The sequence below is a fragment of the Hyperolius riggenbachi genome, chromosome 2 (assembly GCF_040937935.1).
Source record: "Hyperolius riggenbachi isolate aHypRig1 chromosome 2, aHypRig1.pri, whole genome shotgun sequence".
NCBI lineage: Eukaryota > Metazoa > Chordata > Amphibia > Anura > Hyperoliidae > Hyperolius > Hyperolius riggenbachi.
The window spans coordinates 125,713,324-125,736,224 of record NC_090647.1 but is presented as its reverse complement, the minus strand read 5'-3'; the positions used below and the strand labels follow the sequence as shown (position 1 = coordinate 125,736,224).

The 22,901-nt window shown below is 43.4% G+C and overlaps 1 protein-coding gene across 6 annotated transcripts in view; it reads right to left on the bottom strand.

Annotated features, from left to right (window-relative positions):
• Nucleotides 1–22,901, bottom strand: part of LOC137545764 (sodium channel protein type 8 subunit alpha-like) — a 456,138-nt gene that overhangs the window by 62,670 nt on the left and 370,567 nt on the right. For all 6 annotated transcript variants that reach the window (XM_068267362.1, XM_068267360.1, XM_068267357.1 and 3 more), the window contains 3 exons: nt 15,886–16,059; nt 12,905–13,261; nt 8,465–8,926 (listed from right to left, as the gene is read on the bottom strand). In XM_068267362.1, coding sequence (XP_068123463.1) covers nt 8,465–8,926; nt 12,905–13,261; nt 15,886–16,059 — 993 coding nt within the window. The remainder of the gene's footprint in view (nt 1–8,464; nt 8,927–12,904; nt 13,262–15,885; nt 16,060–22,901) is intronic.

Genomic DNA, 22,901 nt, shown 5'->3' with positions numbered 1-22,901 from the left:
GTGAGAGTGAAGTAGTTAAAGGGGGTTGAAAAATCCAAAAATAAAAGATTGCCTAAAAATGGTCAGTGATATATACTGTATATATATATATATATATATATATATATGTATGTATATATATAAACTATTTGCCCATTTCCTGATTTCTTATTCTTTTGCATGTTTGTCACACTTAAATGTTTCTGCTCATCAAAAACCGTTAACTATTAGTCAAAGATAACATAATTGAACACATAATGCAGTTTTAAATGATGTTTTTTATTATTTAGTGAGGAAAAAAAACTCAAAACCTACATGGCCCTGTGTGAAAAAGTGATTGCCCCCCTTGTTAAAAAATAACTTAACTGTGGTGTATCACACCTGAGTTCAATTTCTGTAGTCACCCCCAGGCCTGATTACTGCCACACCTGTTTCAATCAAGAAATCACTTAAATAGGAGCTATCTGACATAGAGAAGTAGACCAAAAGCACCTCAAAAGCTAGACATCATGCCAAGATCCAAAGAAATTCAGGAACAAATGAGAACAAAAGTACTGTAATTGAGATCTATCAGTCTGGTAAAGGTTATAAAGCCATTTCTAAAGCTTTGGGACTCCAGCGAACCACTGTGAGAGCCATTATCCACAAATGGCAAAAACATGGAACAGTGATGAACCTTCCCAGGAGTGGCTGGCCGACCAAAATTACCCCAAGAGCGCAGAGAAAACTCATCCGAGAGGCCACAAAAGGCCCCAGGACAACATCTAAAGAACTACAGGCCTCACTTGCCTCAATTAAGGTCAGTGTTCACAACTCCACCATAAGAAAGAGACTGGGTGAAAACGGTCTGCATGGCAGATATCCAAGGCGCAAACCACTTTTAAGCAAAAAGAACATTAAGGCTCGTCTCAATTTTGCTAAAAAAACATCTCAATGATTGCCAAGACTTGTGGGAAAATACCTTGTGGACCGCCGAGACAAAAGTTGAACTTTTTGGAAGGTGCGTGTCCTGTTAAATCTGTCGTAGAAGTAACACAGCCTTTCAGCAAAAGAACATCATACCAACAATAAAATATGGTGGTGGTAGTGTGATGGTCTGGGGTTGTTTTGCTGCTTCAGGACCTGGAAGGCTTGCTGTGATAGATGGAACCATGAATTCTACTGTCTACCAAAAAATCCTGAAGGAGAATGTCCGGCCATCTGTTCGTCAACTTAAGCTGAAGCGATCTTGGGTGCTGCAGCAGGACAATGACCCAAAAGACACCAGCAAATCCACCTCTGAATGGCTGAAGAAAAACAAAATGAAGACTTTGGAGTGGCCTAGTCAAAGCCCTGACCTGAATCCTATTGAGATGTTGTGGCATGACCTTAAAAAGGCAGTTCATGCTAGAAAACCCTCAAATAAAGCTGGATTACAAAAATTCTGCAAAGATGAGTGGGCTAAAATTCCTCCAGAGCGCTGTAAAAGACTTGTTGAAAGTTATCGCAAACGCTTGATTGCAGTTATTGCTGCTAAGGGTGGCCCAACCAGTTATTAGGTTCAGGGGGCAATTTCTTTTTCACACAGGGCTATGTAGGTTTTGAGTTTTTTTTCTCACTAAATAATAAAAACCATCATTTAAAACTGCATTTTGTGTTCAATTATGTTATCTTTAACTAATGGTTAACGGTTTTTGATGAGCAGAAACATTTAAGTGTGACAAACATGCAAAAGAATAAGAAATCAGGAAGGGGGCAAATAGTTTTTCACACCACTGTATATATATATATATATATATATATATATATATATATATATATATATATATATATATATATATATATATATACATATATATCATTTTTTTCTAAAATAGTTCCCTATATGTCCACTCGTTTTTATTTTTCTTTGCCTGTTTTAGCTACAGTAACAAGCTTATCTCAAAATGTAAAATAACAGAAACTTCCAATTTCAGATAAGATAAGGACACTATGACTAGAAGGTAATTGACTCCTCCCTCCCTTTGAAGAGTTTACACAGTGATGTAAGTCTGTCATCTAAATTATGTTTGCTGTGGGAGGGACAGTAATCTGTAAAATATGCAGTAAATTACCACTGAGCTGGGTTTAAAAAAAAAAGGGAGGGCAGGAGATGTCACTTTTGGCATCACAAAGAAAAAAATAAAGATGAAAACCAGACAAAATATTATTTTCTTTTACATTTCTCCTAAATCTGACCGGGAACACTAAAAACAACAGGATAGGAAAACTAAATATATAATTTCTTATTAGATAATTTATTTAATTTTATCAGTTAATATGGAGTTTCATCCCACATTAAATATTTCTATTTTCTGTTATCCATCAATGTAAGTCTTCTGCCCACCTTCCCAACACATTACATTGATTCCACTCTCTGCATTAAGTATTCACTCTGTCCCCTCTGTCCTACTTTCTGATTAGCCAATCAGTAATTCTGATGCCCCAAGTACAAAACGTGAGGTAAGGGTTGCATAGAATCCTTCTACCAGTTCACTTAAAATAGCCCTGTAGCAGATTTACACATACAAATCTACTGTTACTGTATATCCTACCGTGAAATTCACGTCCAGATGGCATAAATGGTTAAAGGGTATCTGAATTTAGAAAAAAAGTTAAAAACTTAACATGGTTGGGCCAAGCTTTTTGATGGCTCAGAGGCTTTCCTGGTCTTCTTACATCCCTCAGTTCCTGCACTGAAATCCTTTTTACAATATTCTACATTAATGCTGAATATTGCTTGTGGCTACGCTCCCCTCTGTGTACAAGCGTGGACGCGCTGTGAAGGCACCAGGTATGACCTCTGCATCTGCACAGTAGCACAGAGCCATTCAGGCACACTTTTTTCCATGCATGAGCAGGTCTTTGTTACGGTGCGGGCTTGAACCCTACTAGTGCCAGCGCAGTGTGGCTCTGCTTGTACACGGAGGGGGTGCAGCTGCAAAGATGAAGAGGGTCCTGGCCGGCAGTGGAGGGGTCACGGAAGATCAAAGGATCTATGGTAGTATTTATTTTTTGTAGGTTTCAGGTTAGCTTTAATTACTGACTTCCATACTCCTTACCCCCTCTTTTCGGATGACTCATGCTGTTAGATTTTAGAACTCGAGAGAGAAGACAGCATGAGTCATCAGAAAGGAGGGGTGAGAACAGTTCAGTTCACATAGTAGTCAGTATAAGCAGGATTGAGTGAGCTTCAATATTCTTTAAAATGGCTGCATATAACGATCTTACCTGACAGCAGCTCCAGCAAAGCTGCAGCCAGCTCCAGAAACAGAGTTCTGCAGAGAAATGCATCCCTGGCTCCCCTGTGGTTGTGGCTGATCCTGCATGTTCCTACACTCTCCCCAGCCGGACACGTGCGACACAGAGAAGCTTTTATGCTCTGAGACGTCCTCTGAGAAATTAGTGTCAGCTGACACTATAAATAAATATTTATAAAAAAAACTAAAATAACAACAACAACTGGGGAGCTATCAGACCCCACCAACAGAGCTGAAAGGGGGGGGGGGGGTCACTTGTGTGCTGAGTTGTGCGGCCCTGCAGCAAGGCCTTAAAGCTGCAGTGGCCCAATTACTAAAAAATGGCCTGGTCACTAGGGGGGGTTTAACACCACGGTCCTCAAGTGGTTAAGGTACTATTCCAATTGTCTGGTTGATCAGGGTTTGTCAGCTAATATCCACTTGCCACAAATTAGGCCAAAGCAATCCAGATCTCAGAATATATCCAGATCTCAGAATATATTCATATATTGCTTCTGTCACTATAAAGTATTTCAAGGAATTACAAAAGTGCCGATGTAAGCCTTTTGAGGGCATCATTGGCAGACATAGATGTTTTATAATTGATATAACCTAAGTTATACTTAAGTGTGGTACTATTTTTATAATGGGTAGTGAAGCCAACCCACAATGCTGCGTATGCTGCAATTGCCATATAATATCAACCTTAAACAGATGCAGCCTTGGTTGATAAAAGGGAAAAAAATTCTTTTTTTTTGTATAGAGCTTTTCTCCTGTCGGACTAAAAGTGCTTGTGAGGCAGCCACTAGAGCGCACTCAGTAGGCAGTAGCAGTGTTAGGGAGTCTTGCCCAAAGAACTCCTTACTGAATAGGTGCTGGCTTACTGAATAGGAGGAGCCGAGATTTAAACAAAGGTCTCCTACCTCAGAGGCAGAGCCCTTAACCATTACACCCTCCAGTCAGAAAGCAGAACATTTAGATTCAGAAAATGTTATGCCTTTAGGCCTCGTTCAGACTATACGCGCTGCCGTCCGCATTTTGGCAGCGCGTATAGTGTGCGACACGCAAGAACGGTAGAAGGGCATAGACAGCCCTTCTACCGTTCCCATCATATGCGCTGCGTGGCAGCACGATTGCGCTATCGCGTGCTGCACGCATTTTTGGGAATCGCAGCGCAGATCCCATTCATTGTAATGAATGGGATCTGCAGCGCAGCGCATAGGAGCGCAGATGGCGTGCGATCGGACGCGTTGCGTTCCAATCGCACAGCCATCTGCGCTAAATGATGTGAACGAGGCCTTACATTTAGAACTACTGTATGTATGATGCATCTATGGGTCTGACAAAACAAGTGTCATTCTTTATTTCCCCCACTAGGTGTCATGATCTGTCACAAAATGAAGTGGGGTTTTTTTTGTTTGTTTTTTGTTTTCATTTTGGGTGGAATATGTTATAACTAGGGATGGTCAATGAGATGCAAATAATTTAAAGTTGATGCAGGATTAGGCACATTTTTATGGAAATTGAAGCAGCTTGAAAAAGGACCAATCTAATTCCACCTTGTTGGAATTTGATTTGACTATTTTCAGGCAGCATATTTTGCATAGTTCCAGACAATTTATTTTTTCAAAGAACTAGAAATACCAACAGTGAGTCTAATCAGGGAGATCACAGAGATCATATCATCCAGATCATCCAGGTGAGGTGAGGTGAGGATATACAGGATCTTCTCAAAAAATTAGCATATTGTGATAAAGTTCATTATTTTCTGTAATGTAATGATAAACATTAGACTTTCATATATTTTAGATTCATGACACACAACTGAAGTAGTTCAAGCCTTTTATTGTTTTTCTTATTGATGATTTTGGCATGCAGCTCATGAAAACCCACATTTCCTATCTCAAAAAATTAGCATATTTCATCCGACCAATAAAAGAAAAGTGTTTTTAAAACAAAAAAAGTCAACCTTCAAATAATTATGTTCAGTTATGCACTCAATACTTGGTCGGGAATCCTTTTGCAGAAACGACTGCTTCAATGCGGCGTGGCATGGATGCAAACAGCTTGTGGCACTGCTCAGGTGTTATGGAGGCCCAGGATGCTTCGATATCGGCCTTAAGCTCATCCAGAGTGTTGGGTCTTGCGTCTCTCAACTTTCTCTTCACAATATCCCACAGATTCTCTATGGCGTTCAGGTCAGGAGTGTTGGCAGGCCAATTGAGCACAGTAATACCATGGTCAGTAAACCATTTACCAGTGGTTTTGGCACTGTGAGCAGTTGCCAGGTCGTGCTGAAAAATGAAATCTTCATCTCCATAAAGCTTTTTGGCAGATGGAAGCATGAAGTGCTCCAAAATCTCCTGATAGCTAGCTGCATTGACCCTGCCCTTAATAAAACACAGTGGACCAACACCAGCAGCTGACATGGCACCCCAGACCATCACTGACTGTGGGTACTTGACACTGGACTTCAGGCATTTTGGCATTTCCCTCTCCCCAGTCTTCCTCCAGACTCTGGCACCTTGATTTCCGAATGACATGCAAAAGTTGCTTTCATCCGAAAAAAGTACTTTGGACCACTGAGCAACAGTCCAGTGCTGCTTCTCTGTAGCCCAGGTCAGGCGCTTCTGCCGCTGTTTCTGGTTCAAAAGTGGGTTCATGCTTCCATCTGCTGAAAAGCTTTATGGAGATCAAGATTTCATTTTTCAGCATGACCTGCTCACAGTGCCAAAACCACTGGTAAATGGTTTTCTGACCATGGTATTACTGTGCTCAGTTGGCCTGCCAACTCTCCTGACCTGAACCCCATAGAGAATCTATGGGATATTTTGAAGAGAAAGTTGAGAGACGCAAGACCCAACACTCTGGATGAGCTTACGGCCGCTATCGAAGCATCCTGAGCCTCCATAACACCTGAGCAGTGCCACAGGCTGATTGCCTCCATGCCACACCACATTGAAGCAGTCGTTTCTGCAAAAGGATTCCCGACCAAGTATTGAGTGCATAACTGAACATAATTATTTGAAGGTTGACTTTTTTTGTTTTAAAAACACTTTTCTTTTATTGGTCGGATGAAATATGCTAATTTTTTGAGATAGGAAATGTGGGTTTTTATGAGCTGTATGCCAAAATTATCAATATTAAAACAATAAAAGGCTTGAACTACTTCAGTTGTGTGTAATGAATCTAAAAAATATGAAAGTCTAATGTTTATCAGTACATTACAGAAAATAATGAACTTTATCACAATATGCAAATGTTTTGAGAAGATCCTGTATATATATATATATATATATATATATATATATATATATATAGTGAATGGGGGCAATTAAACAGGGTTTGTGACACAAGGCAGTGAAATTGCATTTTACAAATCATTAAACAAACTATGTCTAGTGATATAATTTAGAAACAGCAGAAGAACAGATACATTAGTGATTCTTATTTCTTTGATAACAAAAGCCCATCAAACCAACAGAAAGAGGAAGAGGCATGCTACGAAAGTACGAAAGTATGCTAACCATTTCATATGCAATACCTAAATAATGACTTGACTCAAAGTTAAAGTAGATAAAACAGGCTTGTGTTCTGCACACATTTTGTCTGTTTCTAATGATTATCCTAAAAGTGCCCATTAATGGTAATATTTTCACACTAGCTAACTTTCCGACGCACAGTATGCGGGGGGGGGGGGGGGGGGGGTTGTATTTCAGGGTGAATCGGCTGAGCTAGTATTGACTAACCTGGTGGGAAATCGCTTACGTTGTGTGATATGAAAAAAGACAAATTCCATGTTAGAGCGTGACATGTGTCATGGTGAGATGAACGTGTATGTATAGTGACACAATATTAATGACTAGGCTGTGTTTCTTTTTTTCTTTTCCTGCCTAAAAAAGATATTCTTCAAGTAACAGTCTTCCCTTGTCAGATCCTTGTCAAATTATATGGTATTCCTCACTGATAAGGCATAAAAACCCTTTACAACCGGTGCAGTTTTGCTGCATTTAAATTGAACCCGAGTTGCACAGACTGGCGACAGAAAGGAGACTGAACTGCTGGGCAAGTGCTCAGTTCATCCTCCCGTCTGAAAGAGGCCTTAACGGTGAAAATAAACCGATGAGATAAACAATTGTTCATACAAAAATTGGGAACAAGCACCACTAACTGAATAATGAAATAATAGAATACGGCTTAGGCGTGCTATGAGCTAAATTGCAAGTTGCGAGATAAACAATTGTATCTAATCCTCCTACTCCTAAGAATAACTTTTTTTTTTACATATTCCATGGTTTAATTTTAGGTTTAAACATTTACAAAATAGTTTTAATGTTTTATTGTCCCTGTTTAATGGCAGCCTATTAGGTGCCCCAGATCTAAAATACATGAACTATTGTCCTTTTTCTTGTATCTATCTCCTGCAAGGAAAAGTTGTATGCCTTATTAACCTCCCTGGTGGTAGTCCCAAGCTGAGCTCGAGCTAGCCGCCGAGAGCTCTATGCAGAGTATTGTGCACAGCGGGAGCTTTTACTCACCTCCCAATGGATCCAGAAGTTGGTAGCCATTCTCCTTCCTGTCCTGATCCAGAAGTTGGTAGCCATTCTCCTTCCTGTACTCTAGTGAGATCGCCACCAATGATCTCTCTAAAGAGTTACAACGCCACCCAGAGGACGGAGGTAAAGTTGCAGCACTGGAGCACAGGGAGGTGAGTGAGAGCAGGGGCTGCTGCTGGCATTCTGGCAGCGTGATTATTTACTGATTTTAGGTCTGAAACCTTTTAAAAAACACCTAAAATCCCAAAATAATCATACCACCAGGGGGGTTAATGAGGGATACAATATAATTTGACATATACTGTGCGCCATAATGTTAGCTAGTGTGAAGGAGACCTTAACAAATTGTCTGGTCTCCGCTTCTATTTTTATTTTTTGTGTAGGTAAGTCGTACGACGACTCACACTGCTGGCGGCCAAATTATTGGTGGTGTTAAATACTATTCCCCCTTCAAGTCGTAGCAACTCAGAGGGTGAAGGATTTTGGGGTGCAGCAATCGCTGAACAACAAATTACCTGAGCAAGGGGTGCAGACTATAGCATTACTGCTATAGCGGTGCTCAACATGGCCAGGGCTCAGTGCCAGAAACACCTGCTTTATTGTGTAGTACTTACAGTAGCATACATGCTTCATTTCTACATTAGCAGAATGGTCTAAAACATAAAAACTCACATCTTTACTTTCTTCATCCGATGCACTGCTGATGTCCTCTGTATTAAGATTCTCAAAATCAGACTCTCCAACTGCGATGGGCACTTTGACGGTGAGGTTTGGGTTGTTAATGAAGGACAAGTGATCTTCATCTATAATATACTTCTCCACGCTGCTGCCAATTCCACTGGTAGTTCCATTCCCATTCTTCTGATATTCCATATCTCGATTGATGTCAACCCCTGCATGATTCACCAAGCAGCTCTTCTTCTCATACAGCTCGTCCAGTGGTTTCTCATCACCGGCCTTCTTTTTAAAGTGTTTTTGAATGAAGTTGTGAGCGTTGAGTTTAATCCATGCGATCCCTTTTTTAATCCGAATGACAGATATCTGAAGGTTATTCATCTCTCCATCATCATCGGTGGCTGCCAGATTGTCAGCACTGAAGGAGCTCAGTAACAAAGCAAGGAATAAGTTCAACACCTAAGGAAGAACAGGAGATTGTTGATAAAACCAATGGGTTACATCTGCATCAATAACTGCTATTTCCTGGTATGTGAGTAAATCCATTCTCTAATAAGCTGTTTACATTATTAGTATGTCTACATGATGCACCTAGCTAAGGTGACTCAGAACCAGGGGCGTATCTGGATAAACCAGCGCCTGTGGCAAACACTAAAATTGCGCCCCCCCCCCAACTTACCCACACCCCCACCACACAAAATTGGCCCATTTTCTCCCCCCCCCCCCTCTCCTTCTCCCTTTGCTGCGCTCAAAATTGCACTCCCATGCTAAAATGAATGTATTGAGCCCAATACAGTTTACACCCTCCCCGTGCTGCACACCTTAAAATCAGCGGCGGCACTAAAATGTATTTATTGAGCCGCCGCTCAAAAACAGTCACCCCCTTCTCATCTGCGTGCTGCATGTATCGAGAACCCCCCTCCTTCTCCACCTCTCCCCCTCCTTCTTCCCCGTGCTGCCGCCGCTAAAGCAATGAGCAAACCTGGAATCAGCGGCGACTGGGAGACAGGACAGGAGATCGGGCACATAGTAGCCGCGCGGTGAACTTCATGCAGGAGTGACTGATGATGTCACTTCCTGCATGAAGTTCACCGTGCGGCTACTATGTGCCCAATCTCCTGTCCTGTCTCCCGGTCGCCGCTGATTCCAGGTTTGCTCATTGCTTTAGCGGCGGCAGCACGGGGAAGAAGGAGGTGGAGAAGGAGGGGAGGAGGAGGCTCCTCAATACATGCAGCGTGCAGCACAGAGAGGAGAAGGGGGCGACTGTTGTTTAGCGGCAGCTCAATAAATAAATTTCAGCGGCGCAGCACAGGGAGAAGGGGGTGCTGGCATGGCGCCCATGGGTGCTGTGGCGCCCATGGCACTAGCCATAGATGCACCCCTATAGATACGCCACTGCTCAGAACAACCAGAATTGTCTATAGTGGGAAAAATGGAATATAAAATCCCTGTGCTAAAAAAGGTTGAGGTTCAACTGTTGAGAGTGATACATTAATCCAAAACAGCTGATCTATAGCTGTTGTAAAGCACTTGAGAGAAACATGTATCAAAAGTGTTAAATGTATGAATAAATAAACCCCATTTAAAGAGAGTCTGAAGCGAGAATAGATCTCGCTTCAGACCTCATAGCTAGCAGGGGCACGTGTGCCCCTGCTAAAACGCCGCTATCCCGCGGCTTAACGGGGGTCCCTGTCCCCCCCAAATCCCCTCCGTAATGCGGGGGAGCGCTTCCTGGTTGGGGCAGGGCTAACCGCCGCAGCCCTGCCCCACGCGCGTCTGTCAGACGCGTATCTCCGCCTCTCCCCCGCCCCTCTCAGTCTTCCTTCACTGAGAGGGGCGGGGGAGAGGCGGCGATGCGCGTCTGATAGACGCGCTGCGTGGCAGGGCTGCAGCCGTTAGCCCTGCCTCTAGGAAGGGCTAATCTATGACCAACTTGCGACCAAGATTTGCGGGGGGTGGGTTGGGGGGTCAGGGACCCTTGTACAGCCGCGGGATAGCGGCGTTTTAGCAGGGGCACACATGCCCCTGCTATGTATGAGAGCTGAAGCGAGATTTAGTCTCGCTTCAGTGTCTCTTTAAAGGGAATCTGAAGTGAAAATAAACTTATGAAATAGTGCATTGTATGTGTAATAAAGCTAAGAAATAGAACATTAGTAACAATGAAACCAGTCTCACATTGCTTCCAGTACAGAAAGAGTTAAGAAACGTCACTTGTTATCTATGCAAAATAGCTTCTCTGAGCTCTCCTACCAGTTTAGTGAGCTACAGTGCTGTTTTCTGCAGCTCTTATACTTCAGAGAAACAGTGTCAGGCAGCTTTAAATAAGAATTTTACTGCAGGGAAGTAGAAAGGGTCATTAGCTCCGCTCTGTTTCATAGTTTAAAATACAGCGTGATTTGTAAATTGAAAATATGATGTAATGATGCAATGTTATAAATAAAAACCATATATCTGAAAATAAAAACATGAGACTCTTTTCTTTGCTTCTAATGTTATATTAATTATCCATACTACACCTACAATTCATTATATCATAAGTTGTTTTTTGTTTTTGTTTTTTTGCTTCAGTGTCAAATTAAAAAACATTTTTCCTATAGTAATGTTAAAATCAATTTTCACAAAAACTGCAAGATTTTTTTTTCCCTTCTTCCCACTCTTCTCCTAAACAATCCTAGCAAATCTGGCGATTCTATCATGAATGGGGGCTTTGCTTTTAACTACTCAAGAACCGTGTCACACTGATGGGCGTGACTGCGGCGGCAGCCCCAGGACCGCCTAACGCCGATTAGCGTAAAGTCCTGGGGCTGGCTTCTGCAGGAGATTGCGCGTACGCTGCGCGCGCATCTCTGCTTGGTACGTCTCCCAGCGGCGATCTGACTGTTAGACAGCTTCCCACTTACACTGGTTTAGATCACAGTTTCCAGTATACGTTTAGGAACACAAAAGTTTGCTTTCTTATAAAATAAATTATTTGCGATAATTCAAGTTGGAGTGAGCTCCGAGATCTCTCCCAGTGCATCACTGCTGAATATATTTATTTATTTATTTATTGTATTTATAAAGCGCCAACATATTACGCAGCGCTGAACATTAATTTAGGTTACAGACAATATTTAGGGGTGAGATACAGCAATACGACAATGCAGGATACAAGAAAACCAGATCACACACCATAGTATGAGTACCAGGTAATGCTTAGTCAGTCACTGGATGGAGCATGGAGATTAGGCAAGTTAGGTTCACTCAGATGCATAGCATGGGTTCACAGTAATGGAGGTGCAAGATCAGGTAGGACACAAAAGGAGGAGGATATATGCAAATTAACCATTGTCATCCTTAGAAGCTAAACACACCTCCAGATCTGCTGGAATGCAATGATGTGTCCACTTGTAATTAGTACAGAGCCATAATAATCCAACATGCATACAGACTGTTTCAGATTGGTTGCTCCTCATCAGTGCATGGCATGGATTAATTTGGCTCTATGGAGTAGGGCTTGAAAAACTGTATAGGTTTATAAACCAAAGACTAGGGATTGTTAGAATTGCTGAATTACGAATCCGACAAAATTCTGAACTTTTACGAAATTGTAATTTATTAAAACATATGGTTGGTGGGAATTTGCAAAAATATATGTTTACAACTGGTAACAATTTTTACATTTTCGCATGGAATGTTTGTATTTAAATTGCTTTATCATATATTCAATAGTCATTTTCAATTATGAATGTGAAAAAATATGTGTGCGTTACATAAACGGAATTTCGCATAGCATTCAGAATTTACACACTGTAATTCTGTAAGTCCGTGACTTCTGACGTCATCTCGAAATTGCAAAATTCTGATGTAAAAGTCAGAAATCTACAAAATCCTTATGTCCATCTCTACAAAATTCACTCACAATTCACTCACAATGTGTCTTCCTGGACTGTGGAAAATGAACCGCTAGGCTTTCTCAACCAGGGTTCCCTGGAACCCCAGGGTTCCTTGAGTACTCTGCAGGGGTTCCTTGGCATTTTCCCCCATTGTGGGGATGTATAATGGAGCTCACTATAATAGGTAGTACGTTACAAGAAGCACTAAATTAGGGGCTTAGGAGGCAGTGTAATGAGTGGCAGTGTAATAGGGGTAGTGAAATAAACAGCCACACATACTTTCAAAGACCGTGCCTCCTCCAAAATAAATGCGGGGGTTCCTCGAGATCAAAAAATAGTTTGCAGGAGTTCCTTGAGATCCAAAAGCTATTTGCAGGGTTCCTCCAGGGTAGAAAGGTTGAGAAAGGCTGCGCTAGACCATTAACCTTACTATCTCCTCTTGGCTTCATTTTTGTTATATTGTGTGAATACGGTGTAATAATTAGTTTATCACGGCTTATTTCCAATCCTCATGGATTACAGTGGTATTAATAATTGAAGGAATAAAAAAAAAGTTACTAACCACTAAGTTGCCAATGACCATGACCATCATGAAGACAACCAGACACATTGCTTGTCCTGCGACTTCCATGCAGTCCCACATGGTTTCAATCCATTCTCCACACAAAACCCGGAAGACAATAAGGAAGGAGTGGAAGAAATCATTCATGTGCCACCTCGGCAGCACGCATTCCGGGTTTATTTTACAAACACAGTCTTTATAACTTTTACCAAACAGCTGCATTCCCACCACGGCAAAGATGAAGACAATGATAGCCAGCACGACAGTCAGGTTACCCAGCGCACCAACAGAGTTTCCAATGATTTTGATCAACATGTTTAGTGTAGGCCATGACTTGGCCAGCTTGAAGACTCTCAGCTGTTGTTAAAAAAACACAATTTCCTGTTAATTCAATGCATAAGAGACTATGATTTATCAGAAGAAAAAAACTGTTTCTGCAGTTGTAAGCATTCATTTGAAAAGGCGACCTTTGATGGTGAGATTTAAGGGGGCCCCACAGAATAGAATAAAATTATCAAATTTTACAGAAATTAGATAAAAACGATTGTTTCTACAGAAAAATCAAAAGTTGTTATTATTCAAGTAAAAATTCCCATCGGGAGTGGCGGAAATTTCTGATTCATTTTTGCAAGATTGCATGGTGTGTATATGGTGTGCAGTAGATTAATGTAGAAACGCAAGCAAATTCTTCAAGGTTTTCAATCTTTTTTTTTTTTATAATTGGGGAAAAATTGAACACACATATGTGGTACATTGGTTAGATTTTTCAAATGTTACAATCAATCCCCAAAATTGATAGTAAATCTTGCATTGAAAAGAAACACAAAATATTGTATGGCGTGTGGCTACCTTTATAGGGATCCATCATGTTTCTGATAAGATTATCCATATCGTAAGAGAGATTGTTTTTATTCAATCCGCAGCATTACAGAATTGAAATTATTTCCGATATCTAAAACTGTTATGTATAAAAAAGTATTCTATTATTGTAAACCCTGCTATTAAAAACCATGGAACCATGGATAAAGCATAAGAGGCTCATAAGAACGCCCATGGCTTATACGTGTTTAGCAATTCATGTGACGTGACTAATACCCGTGCATTTAATACTGATTAGAGACAGGGATTTTTGCCGTCACCTGAGGGCCTTCTGGAGTGTCTGTCCCACTATTTCTGATGTAGGATTTGCTATTTGGAAATTGGAGCACGGAATTCCATACCACGGTCATAATTCCACACACCGCAGTCAGAATTTCACATACCAATGTCAGCATTCCAAGTAGCGAATTCCGTAGAATACAACGTAATTTCAGTAAATCGCTTTCGGTTTTTATAAGAGTCAAACTTTACTGAAATCTAGACAAGTCCATACGTAAGTAATAACTGCTAAATACAGTCCCAATCAGTAGTGGTGGAATTCTGATCATCCCTAAGTATTATTACACTCTCATTTAAAAATAATAATTGCTTTAGATAACTGTGGGGGTGCTAACTAACTCTTTCATATACAAGCTAGGATGAGTTTCTAATACAGTGAAATGCAGCACTTTATCAGAAGTACAGCAATAGTGAAGGTAGGTATCTATTTAGAAATCTAGCTGTGAGGAAACGTGGAAAAGCCGCCGCTAGTACTCAGAGTAAGGCGGCTGATTCCGTGTTCAACATGGCAGCTGGCACGCAGTCGGAGCGTGGAGAAACCGCCGCCTGCCCAAACAACAGGGCGGCGGATTCCACGTCCGACGCGGCAGGTTGCACGCATAGGCCTGCTCCTATCAGTAATGCTGAATGCGGAGAAAACGCCGCACGCACGGACAGCGGTGTGGCGGATTCCGCATCCAACACAGCAGAAACATTACAACACATGTCTGGTGTGGCTGGGACTGATAGTCCACACTGGTTCAGGAGGACGCACGAGAGAGGCAGGGCCTTTATGACAGTCAGAAGGGGGTCAGCTGACCAAGCCGGTCAGCTGACAATTTCAGCATTTTTCATTGGTCCAGCACTTAGGGGAGGCGCTGGAGAGCGCTGGTGTATATATACTGGGTGCTGGTCATTTCTCTGGTGTCTGGCGTTGCGATCACTACGTGGTAGCACTCAGACCTTGTCAGTATCTGTGTTTATTAGACCAGTTTCTTAGGTGTTGATGATCACGGAGCTCACACCTTAGTCTAGGAATTCTGTTAATATCTGTGTTATTATCTAGACCAGTTTCCAAGGTGTGGATGATCAAGGAACTCACACCTTAGTCTAGGAATTCTGTACAATCTGTATTATTATTATTAATATTATCTAGTCTAGTTCCTGGAGTGTTGAGAATCTTGGAGCTCACACTTAAGCCTAGGCATTGTTCATTATCTGTTATGACCTCCTGCTTTCCTGACCATTCTTCTGATCTCTGATTCTGTACCTTTGTCATTCTGTTACTCTGTTGCCGAACTCTGCCAGTCTCTAGACTCTGCATCTGTATCCTGTCTCTGTACTTTATCTGTCCGTGTGTTAACGACCTGGCCTGCCCGACCTCGAGAACTATCTCCTGTAAAGAGATAGTTCACAGATCTGTCAGTGACACTTCCTCCATTGGTGTCACTCACGTTCTGTCCTTCCCACTCTCAGCCTAGCTCCGCCCCTTGGGGAGCATCAGACCTGTGGAAGGAACATGTTCTCTAGCAGTATCCGTCACTGCTAAGCACCCTTTTTCCGGGTGCTTCCCTCAAAGTATTACTGTTGCACCAAACACTCTTATCACACAGGTGTCCAGAGGTTAGAGATATATCTGATTATCGGTGATACTGCAGATCATCAATAATCGGGTATATATCTGCATTCTCGGTGATACTGCAGATCACCGGTAATCAGACCCTCTCTGTGTTACACCGATCGTTACACTAGCTGAATAAATATGATAGACTGCCAAGTGTACATCTCTCTTGTATTTGATTAAATAAAGTTAGAAGACTCGTGTGAATATTTCTAAGACTTACCAATCGAAAGGAACGCAACACAGAAAGACCTTCCACGCCCTGCAGACCCAACTCCATTAAACTGAGGCTCACTATAAAACTATCAAATATGTTCCAACCCTCCTGAAAGTAATAATATGGATCCATTGCAACCAGCTTCAAAAACATTTCTGCTGTAAAGATTCCAGTAAAGACCTGCAGGAAAAAATATGAAGCACAGTGTCACGTTTGATATAGTGAGTTGTAGCACAATACCACAGCGCCATCATGGCATGAATTATTCCTGACAACTTTCTCACCTCACTCTGTTGTACACATTTTACAAAATACATTTGAAAAAAACTTGTATGAAGTACCAGGGGACTGGTTATATATCTAATGAGAAGGGAATTAGCTGCTAGCTAATAACCACTTTTAACCTATTGGCTCCTGATTCCGCTTGAAGTAGTCATTCAAGTGATATTCTACCATTTGATGAAACATCATTAGGCACCAGGACGCCTAACACACCAAGGCTGTAACTATATGGGAGAAGCCCAGAACCATGGGCGCCCCAACTACTTACCCTGTCTCCCTCTGATACAGGTGCCCAGGCTCTAGATCAGCTGTCTTGTGGCTACACTTGTTAGGTTAGTTTGGGTGTGAAGAGCATACTTGCTTTATGACTTGCAAAAGGGTCTCTAGGCTGTGAGGGCAGGGGCTCAAGGAAAAGGGTGTTAACATTGGTGGGCCCCATCAAAGTTTTGATTGGGGGTTTCATAATTTGTAGTTATGCCCTGGCACCATAGTGTATCAATATAAGGTATTATACATTACATTTCCCACTACCTTTCAAAGATTACATTGCTTGATTTAGCCCATGGTCAGACATGCTGCTTCTTTGGCTGTATCCAGGAAGGAGCATGCATCTATACACACTTTCTAGGGAATTTGTGTATGTATAGCTATGGAGTACCCCAATGTCTAGTAGCCAATACAACAATGGCCGGGAGTGACATAAAAAGGGGTATTCATCAACCCCAAGTCCACAGAGCTAAACTGAAAGAAGGTCACTCAAAATGGTACATCTGTCCAATTACTCAACCTGTAAGACCAACACCCTTTGTCAAATGTCCAATCTCATTACACTTTTACATCCTTAAATGCACACCCCAGAGGAAGGAGTAAGTACCATAAATAAGATATGCCAATCATAAGCACCAAACCTCTCCCAAAATAATGAACACAATTTAAACTACAGTATATTCTTTGTTTAAACCTAAAAGAATCCAATCTGGAATCCCAACCTCCCACAGCACCCTGAACTGGTTAACTGTATTCCCTTGCATATGAAAATGCCTAACTAACCAGGTTTCACTGCACACCTTGCATCCATCCTCCCTGCACACATTGGTTGGTTGAAAATTGGTCATATAGTCTCAACTTAAAGGGATACTGTAGGAGGGTCGAGAAAAAATGAGTTGAAGTTACTCAGGGCTTCTACTGGTCCCCCACAGACATCCTGTGCCCGCGCAGCCACTCACCGATGCTCCGGCCCTGCCTCCGGTTCACTTCTAAAATTTCAGACTTTAAAGTCTGAAAACCACTGCGCCTGCGTTGCCGTGTCCTCGCTTTCCCTGATGTCACCAGGAGCGCACGGCGCAGGCACAGACCATACTGGGCCTGCGCAGGACACTCCCGGTGCCATCAGCACGGCAACGCAGGCACAGTGGTTTTCTGACTTTAAAATCTGAAATACCAGAAGTGAACTGGAGGCGGGGCCGGAGCATCGGTGAGTGGCTCCGCGGGCACAGGATGTCTGTGGGGGACCGTTAGAAGCCCCGGGTAACTTCAACTCATTTTCCCCCGACCCCCCTACAGTGTCCCTTTAAAGAGGAGCTGTTAGGTATAAGGTCTCAGAGAAAATAAAAACATATATCAGTAGCTAAATATAGGCTGTACTTACATTACATATGCATTTCACTGTCCACGTTTGGATTTCACAGAATTTTTATATAGTATATGCAGAGAATGATGCTCCTGACAGCTCATGGCAAGCTCCATGTTTGTCTGTCTCCTATGAAGCCAAATGTGTCGTCATGTCCTCCCTGCTTCCTGATCACAGAAAAGCTCGTACTGAATAACACTAGTTTGCAGTGAATATTAATTAGCCATGTGGCTAGGAACAATAGCGGACTCCTGCAGTGTACTCTGCCGGGAGATTTATCAGTGCTGTGCGCTGGACTGAGTTACATGCTATTGTTACTTGACCCTGTAACTTCTCATTAGCAGCCGAGGGGAGGGCCCCAGAATGCTTTGCAGTATGGTTTGCGGCTTGCGTCCTCTTAAGAGCTTGGGTCTAACAGCTTTGCTGATAAGCACACATCAAATGAAAGAGAGATTTTTATCTTCACTATTGCCTTTTTGGCTTCCGTCTAAACTGTTTAACACAGGAGAATAGAGGTTTAAATTAGCTTCTGCAGCCTGACAGTTACTCTTTAAAGGGACTTCAAGCACCTCTCATGGGTGTGCCTTTAAAGAGACTTCGACCAGTACTGCAAAGTACTTAAAGATGCATACCTTTCTGCAGCTTGTGCTCTCCTCTTTCATTTGATGCCTGAATCGCCACTCTACACCGAATAGTTATCGTTCGATTTCAGTTTAAAAATTGCGGCTGCCATCTTGGCTATGTTATAACTCCTGGGTCACCCCTGTCTTCTCTGTTAGGGAAGTGCATCACTGAATGAAGCAGGAACAGGAAGTGACACGCATGGCCATTGCAAGAGGCTCCTCCAGAGGGGTCATAGCACGACTTTGTTGGAAGTTGTCTAGCTTAAAGGTATACCCATAAGAGGTGCTTGGAGTCCCTTTAATGTTTTTTATGGTCTGCCCCATGTACGTGACCCCACATGGGCACTTGAGGAGATAGATAACCCCTGAAGAGTCATGCATAAAATAAATGATACATGATATTACACTATATCCCATCTGAGGGCGAGTAATTGTGTATTCCCTGATAGTGGCACTCCAATGACCATAGAAGCCTTTGGGTCCCCTGACCTCTTTTGTTGTTCAGCACATTGGCACTTACCACATAAGTCACCTACACTTCTACCCCTCTTATAAACACATCTAAGGGTATTTCTAAATAGATGGGGTCCACCTTAATGATACCCCAGTGAATCTAAACCACTGATCTAACTACAATTGCACGATTCTCATGCTAGGTACACACCATACAATTTTCTGTTATGCTGGGAATACACGGGTCGATTGTGGTGCCCGATTCTGCACCTGATCGTTTTGCCCGCTCGATTCTCTTATCTTCCTCTGGTTTTTCTTATCTTTTTTCAATTAACGTCACTGGTGTATCGAGCGGCAAAACGATCGAACGGTGATTGGACATGAACAGTGATTTGGGCACCTGCCTATTTAAACCTGTGTAACACACCTGTATGTAAGCTGTGATTAAGGAGCTATGCAGAGCTCCAATACGCATGAGCTTGTACCTGTGTGTCTTATGATGTTTTGAATAAAGACCTGGACTTTTACCCTGCCATCTGGTGTAGCCGGATACCCTTCCTTGGAACCTGGTTGCATGAGAAACATTTGGATCCCTGGCTCCCACCCAGCTGAGCATCGGTGGTTGCAGCGGCCCTTTTTTTTTTACCACCGGTGATTGGACATGTCGGAAATTATCTATCGAGCCATCCTAATGGCTCAGAATCGAGCCGTGTATTCCCAGCATTAGATTTTCTGTTAGATATTTACCTGCCAGATAGATAATTTCCAACATGTTGGATATTATCTATCTAACCATCTATCTGCCTAGTAATTAGGCATTGTTCTTATTAGCAGGAGGTAACCAAAAGACAATGCAATAAGAGATAATGACCAGTCTCTACCAGCAGAGCCGGCCTTAGGTTTCACAGCGCCCTGGGAGCGTAACCAGATTTTGGTGCCCCCCCCCCCCCCCCATTCATCCTCTTCGCTCGCGCTTGTGCGCACGAACGCACACACACACATACACACAATTTACTTTTATCCTGAGAAAATCGCACCACTCACAGCAGGGGAAAGAAAGCATCAAAAAACGCCTAACGCAAATGCAAATGTAAATAATAAATGCAACAAACGTTACCTCCAACACATAGAATGTAGGAAATGTTACCTCCAACACATGCAAAACTGCAAACGTTACCTCCAACATTTCCCCTACGGATAGTGCAAAGTGACTGGTAGGAGGTAGTGGATGAGTCACTGGTAGCGGCACATGGTAGCTGGCGGGTAGTGGGAGATAGTGGATTGAGGGTAGTGACAGGTAGTGGGTAACAGATAGTGGGAGGCTAGTAGCAGGAAGTTGGTGGTGAGAAGTAGTGACAGGTAATGGCAGATAGTGGGTGGTGGGTAGGGACAGGTAGAGGGCAGTGGCTGAATGGCAGTCCAGGTAGTGGGTGATGGCAGGATGGCAGTGCAGGTAGTGGCAGAAAGTAGTAGTGGGTACTGACAGGCAGTTGATAGTAGCTGGATGGCAGTATATGTAGTGGCAGAGAGTGAGTGGTGGGTAGTGACAGGCAGAGGGTGGTGGCTGAATGACAATACAGGTAGTGGTAGATAGTGGGTAGCAGGTAGCAACAGGTAGTGGGTGGTGACTGGGTGACAAATAGTGTGGGTAGTGATAGTAAGTGGATGGTGGCTGAGTAACAGTGCATGTAGTGATGGTGACAGACAGTGCAAGTAGTGACGGGTAATTGGTGGTGGCTGGGTGACAAATGTGTGGATAGTGGCTGGTGGCTCGGTGACAGATAAGTGTTAATATTATGATTGGGAGTGTGTCTTTTTAACAAATGGAAGAAAGACTAAAAAAACATAACGTCCCTTTTGGGGTGATCCACTTCACCCCAGACAACTCACTGTATTCATAAAAAGGACCAGATATATAAGGAACAGATAAGTGCAGGTAGTGGGTGGTGGCTGCGTGACAACGCAAATAGTGACTGATAGTGGGTGGTAGCTGGGTGACAGATAAGTGCAGGTAGTTGATGGTGGCTAAATAACAGCCCAGGTAGTGCATCGTGGCTGGGTGACAGTGGGGGTAGCAACTGGTAGTGTGGGTGGGTGGCTGAGTGAGAGTGGTGGCTGGGTGACAGTGCGGGAAGCAACGGTTAGTGGATGGTGGCTGAGTGCCAGATAGTGGGTGTTGGCTGGGTGACATTGGAGGAAGCAAAGAGTAGTGGAGGGTGGCTGCCAGGTACCAGATATTGAGGGTGGCTAGGTGACAGTGCGGGTAGTGCAGATAGTGGGTGGTGACTGGGTGACAGTGCAGGTGGCAACAGGGAGTGGGGGGTGACATATGACAGTGCAGGTAGTGACGGATACCTAAGGGGTGGCTGGATGACATTGCAGGAAGCGACAAGTAGTATGGGGGGGAGGCTGGGTGACAGTGCAGGTAGTGACGAGTACTGGGGGTGGCTGGATGACAGTGCAGGAAGCAACAGGTAGTACGTGCGGGGGGCTGGGTAAGTGCGGGTTGTGACAGGTTCTGGGTGACTTGCAGTGGGGGTGGCTGGGTGACAAATAGTGCAGGTAGTGGGGGGTGGCTGGGTGACTCACAGTGCAGGCAGTGGGGGTGGCTGGGTGACAAATAGTGCAGGTAGTGGGGGGTGGCTGGGTGACTCACAGTGAAGGCAGTGGGGGTGGCTGGGTGATAGATAATGCAGGCAGTATGGGTGGCAGTGCATGCAGTGGGGGTCACTTGGTGACAGTGCTAGGAAGTGGCATAGTGGAAAACGTCAGAGAATAGGTGACCTGGACCTACCTCTCTCTGGTGGTAAGCAGCATTAGGACTGCCAGTGTGCCAGGCAGCAGTTACAAAGTCAAAGTCTTTTCCCCTCCAGCCTCGCAACTCAGCTCTTCTCCACGTGCAGGGGGCTGGCCCTCTTTCCCCAGGCTGGCAGCTGGGCGGGCTTCACTATTAGTGTGACAGCTCCCTTGATGCAGGCAGACATGAGGGAGGCAGAGCGTGTTATTCCGTAGCCCCCACCCAGCCTGCCATGTTAACCAATCACGCGGCGGGGGCGGGCCTTAGGAGGTGGAGCTAGCACCCGGGATGGGTCTTCTTGTGGGCTGAATAATTCAACCCCGCAGCAGATAGCGGAATGTGGAAGGCTGTGTTTAGACATGGGACAACCACAGGACTTCACCCCCATCATCCCCAGCGGCACCAGGGGGCGGGGCGAGGTGCGGCGAGAGCGAGACCACCCAGCCAGAGCCCTCAGCCAGGAGCCAGATATGCAGCCAGGGCGGCAGGAGCGCCCCCTGGAAGCCGGCGCCCTGAGCGATCGCTCTGGTCGCTCAGGTCAAAGGCCGGCCCTGTCTACCAGTACTTTACAGAAAATAATCTAACAGAAAATCTAAAAGAAAAATCTAACAGAAAATTGTATGGTGTGTACTAGGCATTGAATTTGAACATGAATAAAGGATTTTCATTGAGCGGGTCATTTTTAAGACCTTAAGAAATCTAAGGGATGATCTGTCAAGTTAGCCTACTTCCTGTTCACACCTATGGTCATGAATGCACTGGACAAAATCCTGCACCATTTGGTGCGGTTTTTTGCAAACACAGTGCATCACTTGAGGTGATTCTTCTAGCCGAGATGAACTGGCCTCTGGTGACACTTTTAATTAATAATGCAGTGATCAATAAATTCAAATATTGCAGTCCAGAGAGCTGGGATAGCAATACAGCTCACACTGCAGTGGACCCAGCTGGGGCAGTACCACATCTCCATTCTATGGATACACTGAACTGTTCCAGAGTACATTGCCAGCGATGAGCACACATTTCGCATAGTTGTAATTTTGCATCATAATTCATAAGTATGATGCAAAATGTTATTGCAAAATTTTGGGAAAATCCATCATCAGTTTTGCATTTAAACATACTCCATCCACAGTTTTACATAACTTTGCAAAATTTCCTGTCATTTTGTGCCGACTTTGGTGGTTCATAGCAAAGCCCCCATACATGCTATTGCCACCACAATTGCAAATTGTAG